Source organism: Lathamus discolor, chromosome 1, assembly GCF_037157495.1.
Source record: "Lathamus discolor isolate bLatDis1 chromosome 1, bLatDis1.hap1, whole genome shotgun sequence".
Taxonomy (NCBI): domain Eukaryota; kingdom Metazoa; phylum Chordata; class Aves; order Psittaciformes; family Psittacidae; genus Lathamus; species Lathamus discolor.
In genome coordinates, this window is record NC_088884.1 from 119,569,718 (window position 1) to 119,578,467 (window position 8,750).

The 8,750-nt window shown below is 43.6% G+C and overlaps 1 protein-coding gene across 7 annotated transcripts; it reads left to right on the top strand.

Moving 5' to 3' along the window:
- The first annotated feature begins 543 nt into the window (after positions 1-543).
- Positions 544-7,212, top strand: TLR2 (toll like receptor 2). Of its 7 annotated transcripts, none has more exons than XM_065693147.1 (5): positions 544-657; positions 892-1,077; positions 2,574-2,641; positions 2,837-2,980; positions 4,630-7,212. In XM_065693147.1, exon 5 carries the CDS (start codon positions 4,638-4,640, stop codon positions 6,987-6,989), a length of 2,352 nt encoding a protein of 783 aa, XP_065549219.1. In that variant the 5' UTR covers positions 544-657; positions 892-1,077; positions 2,574-2,641; positions 2,837-2,980; positions 4,630-4,637; the 3' UTR covers positions 6,990-7,212. The 7 variants fall into 7 exon arrangements, with proteins under 7 accessions (XP_065549219.1, XP_065549182.1, XP_065549189.1 ...); XM_065693110.1 differs by having other exon boundaries at positions 2,837-2,879; XM_065693117.1 differs by having other exon boundaries at positions 2,844-2,879.
- The last annotated feature ends 1,538 nt before the right edge of the window (positions 7,213-8,750 follow it).

The following is an 8,750-nucleotide window of genomic DNA, read 5'->3' on the forward strand; positions in this document are numbered from 1 at the left end:
ATCACACTGATAAGAGGTAGGTTATCTTTCTACTTCAGTATGAGGTATCTCCTGGAACTACTGTATTGCTCTTCATCAATTACAAGCAGGTAGATATAGATGTTTATATTAAGATAGCTGACGCCACCCTGTGTGCCATGAGTCACAGTTGTGGGTTTCTTGCATTTTAGAGGTTTTTGTGGAAGGCTGAAGTTGTCTCTTAGGGGATAAAGTTAGGTGTGGGTTTCTCTAACTTGGCACTTCCATGTTCCCCTTTGCTTGTGTTGCTAGAGTTTAAGTGCAGGAGAGTCTAAATGAGTCTTGGTTAAACTTTATACACACAATTATTTTGTACTGAAATACTGAAGCATTGCTATATGGGATGAGCATTGAAAAATGGGGAAATTTGCTTATACACACGTCTAAAAGTTGTACATGCTCATATATATGTGTATCTGTGTATGTGCTGATGCGTATTCCCACTCCTGTGCGTGTTATATGCAAATACACACATGAGACGGTGGTTTCTCTGGGTGTAGCCTCCAAACACCACTTTCAGTTCTACTTTCCTGTTATAACGATGTTTGTAGGGTTAGTCCAAAGTCTGTTACAAAAGAATTGATCCGTACACTCTCTTGGAGAAGAATAGCTCGTGGGCTAATCCAGGCTGAACTCCAGGTAAGTGATGAGCAAATGATCTGACAGCAAAACACTGAGCACTGGTAAAACAGATTAGGAGTCTGAGTGCCTAGAGGTAAGGAGGAAAACACATCTTGCTAGTCATTGCAAAGAGAGGGTCAGAGAGAGAGGCAAGATAAGCCTTGGCGTTCACACAGTATGCCCTTACTATAAACCCATCGTTATGAGGTGGCACATCTAAAAGTACTGATAGTGTTACTGTTCTTCTGTCAGTCAGAGCCCCCATGTGGGAATTCCCTTGCTTACATTGCCAAGGCTGACCAGTGAAGTGGGAAGGAAACACCAGCGTGGGAGGAAGCTGGGTGAAGAGCAAGTGAGAGATGAAATGTGACATAGGTTCACCAGCATGCAGGCACTGGAGCTGGAGCTGGCATCTTTGGGAATCTTTTCTGCACAGAGGTGAGTTTGCAGGTGGGTGGAAGCTGGAGACGCACAGAAAGAGAGTGGAGCCAGAGCAGAAACAAGGAGGGAGCACTGGGAAGAGGCTATATAATCTCCACCACTGAGTCATCTTCCTCTGCATGGGAGATTCAGGGTATTTGGGGCAGCCAGGCAGGGGCTGGCGTCTGCAGGAGTGCAGGGGAGGGAGGGATTTCTGGCTGCGAGCAGAAATGGAGCTGGCACATGCAATTGCAGGCAGCCGGCATGGCTGCGTGGCAGGCAGGCAGCAAAAGGAAGGAGAGCCAGGAGAGCTGAGACATGCTGATGGGAGCAATGTTCTTTGGGAAAGGGGAGAGATAGCTCCCCTTTCTTGCTCAGTTTCCTTGTGGGAGGGTGCCTTGTATGTGCTTTGGGTGTTGTCCCACTTGTGTGTCGATACCGGCTGCCCTGGGAAGGCTGGGTGTGAAGGTGGGCTGTGTTTGTCTTAGGAATTCTGTGTTTGTCTTAGGAATTCAACCAGGAAAGGGCTCATTGAATAATGGCTTCAGGACAGTGGAATCAACTGTCTCCCCACCTAACTGCCCTGTTGCATACCCTCTGTGTCAGAAACAAGAAGAGGCATGCTTATACATGTGTGTGTGTGTATACACATACATATGAATAAGGCAATGCTGGTGGGTGATAGCTAGGATTTATGAAATCCATACAAAGTCAAGTGGAAAACAGCAGCTTTCCCAGGTCTGCCTGCAAATCAATCCCTTCACCAACTAGTGACACTGCAGAATCCATAGCATTGCTCAAATTTATCAGCTCTCATTTAGCTTGTAGCACTCTCCAAGCTAGAATCAATTTGCACACTACTGGCATGCTTAATTTCAGCAATTACATTAGCTTTTAGCATTTGTTAGCATTTATACAACCTCATTTTGTGGGCACTTGTGGTTCTGTTTAAGTGCATATTTCCTCAAACACTTCTACTCGTCGGGGCCAGGGAAGATAACCCTGAGCACGTCTGGTGTCTCAGACCATTTGTCCATAACCCAGACACAATTTGAATGTCTAGTTCATCACAGTGCCTTATGGCATAAAGGCATCTATGCAAGTTTCCGTGTTTTTAGCTACATTTTAGCTTCTATGTGGCTTTTTTTCCTCCCAGTGCAACAGGGAAAAGTGATTTCTTGGTAGGGCAATGATATTGTGGACTGGGACTGTATTTCTGAGTGGGTGCAGAGAAGCCTGAAAAACTCTCTAAGTCAGGGTCTTAAGATGAACTATTAGACATTAATGAGAAGGGAAAGAGAATACTTCCCTCTCAGTACCTGCCCAGTTCCCTTCTGTGCTGCTAAATTTTCCATCTGTAAATAGCCTACCTATAGATAGATTTTGATTGGCCAGGTTGCCTGGTTGTTTCTTTTCCAAACAGTAAGCTTTTAGATGGCAACTTCAAAAATGCCACTTAAATTGGTTGCTTTTGAAACTCTTCTTACTCACAGCTTTGCTCCTATGTCCTATAGCACTGTATTAACCAGCCAGACCTGCAAGACCAAAAAAGCCCCATAGAGAAGTCTCAGCTGTACTAGAGGTGAGTGTAACTACAGACCACAGTTTGTTTTGGTGGGATTCACATGGACAAATATCTAAGTATCTAAACTTTGGTGCTCCATTTTAAGTCAATGGAGTAATTTCTCTTGGGATCATCCCATCTTAGTGTGGGTGTCCAAGAGATATGATGTGAATTGCCCCTAAAAGTTGTTTTTTCTCTGTGTTGACTTTGGAGGACACAGTGGTTGACCGGCTCAGCTGTGGACGTCTAAAGATGGGTGAGAGGATTGTGTCCTTCAAGACGCAAAGCTCTACATCAGGAAGAGACAGAGATTAAAGGAAAATAGCACAAGAGGTCAAAATGTTTATAGTCCCGCAGGTGGGAAGAGATGGAATGATTGGAAAAATTATCCACAACTTTTCCTCCTCTCCCATATGCCTGAACAATCTCAGCTAATTCTGCCCCTTCTGAATGATTTTAAGCAACTCTGGCTAAAAATAATGCAACTAGAAGAGAAGAACTTGTCTGTATGAACTTGTCTGTGTGGATCAGCTATTGTACAGCAAATTAGAGTATGAATTCCAAGTACAGTAGGTCTTTGCACAGAGTGTTAGTATGACTGAAAGAGAAAGTACTTCTCAGTCAATCTAACCTGATTAACCTTATACAGAGCCCACTGTGATCTTTGGGAACCTGTTCATTGTCCTCTTTGGGGTCAGTTCACTCTTTTCACCCTCTTAAGTAAGACACCTACTGAAATAGAGGGATTTGTGACACGCTGGAAAAAGCTTCAAAAGTGCTCTTTGATCCATGTCAGGAAAGCATAAACAAAAAAGGGCTATAATTCAGTATGTAATAAGGGTTTTGAAGGGGATTCAGGCTTCAAGAATTGTTTTTCCAGCTCCTCAGAGAGACAGAAGAACTAAAGTCACCTCGCCAGGAGTAAGGACAGACTGGATATGCAGCAAGATTTGTAACACAAAAAGCCATGTCAAATCAGTACTACGAAAGGCCTGGCTCTGTGAGGAAAGAGAAGTGACACAGGATCCACAGCTGTGCAGCTTCTCTTGAGTAATTTCAGCCCAGATGAGGAACAGGCTCTGGGACTGGAAAAAGCTGATCTAGTCCAGCTGATCTGATGTGCAGGAGGCTCCAAAAGCCCCTGGCTCTTTCTCGTGATTTGTTCTGACCTCCTCCCTGCCACAGATACCCAAAGCAGAAAAAGCCACTGGCAGAGGAGAAGGATGTGGCAGTAAAAAGGAAGAGCTAAGAGTCAGTAAACTACAATGGTCAGCTTTCCCAGTTTATGTTTCATTAGCAAGTATTGCACTGTTGTCAACATGACAATAATGGCCTGCACAGACATCCAGGCAAATATTTGTCTCCCTGCTCCTAGCACATTTATAAACAGAATAGCCTAAGGCAGATGAAATGAGGAAGGGGACTGAAGCATACGCAATCCTCTTCTCCCTATTGTCAGAATAGAGATTAGACATATAGCTGACATGAATATTAAATGCAAATGTCACTGTCTCTTGCAAGATGCTGACTCTTCTTAACATATCCAGGATTAGACTTAGTAAAAAATTATATGTACAAAATTATACTCACAAATTCAGAAGAAAAATGCCTAAGACAGGGCCGAGGTGGGATGTATGAGGACTATATCCTAAACAGGCAAAGGATCAGGTTAGTAGTAATGTTGTGATTATTCAGATGTTGAGGTGAATCAGCTAAAGATTTGTACAGCTGTTAATTTATTTGAGAGTCCTCATGGAATTAGAAATGGCAGGGGAAAAAAAGTAAATTCAAGGAATGTAGCTTTTGATAAATGATTCTGGAATATTTGTGTATAGTATGCCTGTTTTTGACTAATCTGTTTAATCTCTGAATGGTGTTAAATATATTTATAGTGGAATCAACTGGACAGAACAGTAAAGGCTATGGATTAGATAAATCCAAAACAGACATTATTCAAAACTAACTATTCATCTTGTATTTGCTCTGATTGTATTTTATATTTTAAGGCAAAATAATGACTTCACACACCTGGCAAGTGTGGACCATCTGCGTGGTCTTAGCTGTAAATCTCTCCAGAGAGCAAGAGATGAAGCAGACTTGTCCTTCCTGTGATACTACTGAGATTTGCAACTGCTCTTCCATGGGCTTGGACTTCATTCCACCTGGGCTCACAGCCAAAACCACAGTGTTAAACCTGGCCCACAACAGGATAAAGCACATCCAATCCCAGGACCTGTGGCAGGCTGTGAACCTGAGAGCCCTGCTGCTGCAGTCCAACAAAATCAGCTCAATAGATGAGGATTCGTTCCGCTCCCTTGGGAAACTGGAGCTCTTGGACTTGTCAAATAACAGCTTGGCTCACTTGTCCCCTGTGTGGTTTGGGCACCTCTTTTCACTCCAGCACCTCCACCTGCAAGGCAACTCCTACAGAGACCTGGGACAAAGCTCCCTGTTTTCTAACCTGAGGAACCTGAGCTCTCTCCACCTGGGCAACCCCTGGCTCTCCACAATCAGGCAAGGGGACTTTGAGGGCGTTGCGCTTCTTGACAAGCTGTGGATTGACGGTGGCAACCTCAGTCAGTACGAGCCAGGAGGTTTGGAGCCGATTAGGAAGATCAATCACATGATCATAAACATAAGAAATATTAGCATAGTCTCCGCAATGGTCAGGGACCTTCTGCACTCTGTCACTTGGTTAGAAGTGAGAAAAATTGACCTCAATGAACCTGCTGAAACACAACTATTGAGAGTCATGTCTAACTCCTTTGCAAACAAAATCTCTTTCAAAGAGTCCTTAGTAACAGACGCCACTGTTCCTGAGATTGTCAGCATTATCGCAGACATGCCAAAATTAGAGGAGGTTGAGTTCATAGACTGTAGACTCATGGGAACTGGACGATGGAAAATGCAAATTCATGTAAATCAATCACAGACTGTTAAAATTCTGACAATAGAGAAATTATCTATAGAACAATTCTATTTGTTTACAGACCTTCAGACTGTGCAAGGACTAATATCTTTCCTCACCAAAGTCACAGTTGAAAACACCAAGGTCTTTCTGGTACCATGCAGGCTTTCACAACATCTTCGATCATTAGAGTATCTTGACCTTAGCTCGAATTTGCTTGGAGACCAGAGTTTGGAACACTCAGCGTGTCAGGGTGGTTGGCCCTCACTGCAAACTCTAAATTTAAGTCAGAACTCACTGAGTGACTTAGGAATGACGGGTAAAAGTTTGTCTCATCTGAGACACCTAATTCTCCTAGACATTAGCCAAAATAATTTTGGCGATATTCCAGATGTGTGTGAATGGCCAAAGACCCTGAAATATTTAAACCTCTCCAGAACTCAAATTCCTAAGGTAACGACTTGCATTCCCCCAACGCTGGAAGTGTTGGATGTTAGCGCGAACAACCTGAAGGAGTTTGGACTGCAGCTCCCGTTTCTGAAAGAGCTGTACCTCACCAGAAACCAGCTGAAGACCTTGCCTGATGCAGCACCCATCCCTAACTTAGTGGCCATGTCAGTGAGAAGAAACAAGCTCAACAGTTTCTCCAAGGCAGAGCTCGAGTCCTTCAAGCACATGGAGCTGCTGGATGCCAGCGACAACAACTTCATCTGCTCCTGTGAGTTCCTCTCCTTCATCCACCACCAGGCAGGACTAGCGCCGGTGCTGGTGGGCTGGCCGGACAAGTACGTGTGTGACTCTCCCCTGGCAGTGAGAGGGGCTCAGGTTGGAGCCGTGCACCTCTCGCTGATGGAGTGCCACCGGTCCCTCATGGTGTCGTTGATCTGCACCCTGGTGTTCCTGGCCATCCTCTCCCTCGTGGCTGTCGGCTACAAGTACCACGCGGTCTGGTACCTGAGAATGACCTGGGCATGGCTGCGGGCCAAGCGGAAGCCCAGGCGAGCCCCCCCAAAGGACCTCTGCTACGACGCTTTTGTCTCCTACAGCGAGAATGACTCGGACTGGGTGGAAAACATCATGGTGCGGGAGCTGGAGCAGGCCTGTCCCCCCTTTCGGCTCTGCCTCCACAAGCGGGACTTTGTGCCCGGGAAGTGGATTGTGGACAACATCATCGACTCCATCGAGAAGAGCCACAAAACGCTCTTTGTGCTGTCCGAGCACTTTGTGCAGAGCGAGTGGTGCAAGTACGAGCTGGACTTCTCGCACTTCCGCCTCTTTGATGAGAACAACGATGCAGCGATTCTCATCCTTCTGGAACCCATCCAGAGTCAAGCGATTCCCAAGAGGTTCTGCAAGCTGCGGAAGATCATGAACACCAAGACCTACCTGGAGTGGCCTCTTGAAGAAGAGCAACAGGCGATGTTTTGGTTTAATTTGAAAATAGCTCTAAAATCCTAGAGAGTGACATTAAAGAATAATTAGATAGCAAATATAGTTTGGATTTGTTTCCCTTTTCATCTTATCACCTATCTATATATTGAGAATAGAAGGCTGAGCTACTGTAAATTCTATTACTTTCTTTTTGTATCCATGTACATTACTTGTTTATTATAGCTGTGGTCATGGATTGTTGTACTGGTCCAGTCTGGAATGGAGTTAATACTCCTCGTAGTTTACCCTTTGTTGCTGTGGTTTGGATTTGTGACAAAATCAGTGATGATTACACAGGGATGTTTTAGTTATTGCTGAGGAGATCTTGCACAGCATCAAGGCCTTTTCTGTTTCTCACTCTGTCCTGCTAGTGAGTTGGCTGGGGGTGCATGATGCTGGGAGGGGACACAGGTGGGACTGCAGATCCCTGGCAACCAAAGGGATGTCTGATCCCAAATAATGTCATGCTTGGCAGTAAAAGTTGTGGGAAAAAAGGAGGAAGGGAGGACATTTGGAGTTAAGGTGTTTGTCTTCCCAAGTAACGGTTAAGTTTGATGGAGCCCTGCTTTCTTGGAAATTGCTAAACGTCCACCTGCTGACAGGAACTGGTGAACAAATTCCTTGGTTTGCTTTTCTTGCATGCAGCTTTTAACTTACCAATTGAACTGTCTTTATCTCAACCTATGAGTTTTCTCACTTTTACCCTACTTATTTCTCTGCCCCATTCCACTGTGGGGGAAGTGAGCGAGCAGTTGTGTAGTGCTCAGCTGCCTTCTGGGGTTAAACCATGACAATTGTTTACACATGTTAATCAACAGTGTTAGCGAAAGCTGTTTCATTTAAATATTTAATGATGAAAAGTTGTTTATGTATGCAGTTCCAAAGCTACTTCAGCTAGGTTAATTACCTTTTAAGACCAGCTTCTCTACTTCCTAAGCAGAACTCACCATTCTTGGATAAACATCATACGTTTCAGTTCCCCACAGTGTGGCCAGAGTAGTATAGATGTCAGTCATTCAGCCGCTAAGCGGCAAGACATACGCATCCATTTTGATCCGGTTGTTGGTTTTGTTTGTGTTTGAGAAGCTGTTTATTAAGAGTTGGGCCTTTTGGCAGAAAATTCTTTTAAATTCCTTTTAATTCTTATTTTGAGGAAATAAAAAAAATGCTTTTTAGCATGCTGTACAGTCTTGCTGTAATACAAAAAGAGGCACTGTCCTCCAAAAGGGTGTATAGCACACTAGAGTTCAACCAGCTGCTATTTTTTCTAGTCTTTAAAAATTAACTGCAGAATATACATGTTATTATAGACCAGTCAATATCCAACACTTTGCATTCTGACTAACAATCTGAGTCCTATTCTAGACCCAATGAGTAACTAATGTCTTGGATGATGCTTATAACAACTGGTTGCCAAGCCATCAGGTAGCAGAGCCAGTCCAAAAGTTGTCTATACAATATATATGCGTTCCCACCTACTCTTTTGTTAAACAGTCTGGAGAGAAAATGCAACAATAGGTAAATCTTAGTGTTTTTCTTAGCCAGAATCAAAGAAAAAGTATTGGATTAAAATTTTGAAATGCCATCAACTTTTCTAATTTACATTTTTTTCTTTTTTTTTTAATCGGGGTCAGGTTGAAATTAAATATCCTCCCTATAAATGGTTAAAATAGGCTTCAAAAGAGCAAGCCAAACTTTGCTTCTACTTGAGCAGGTTTCTCCAGCTGCAGCAGCAGATCTTCAACTATGATTTCATTTATTAAAGAAAAAGATGTTGTTTACTAACTA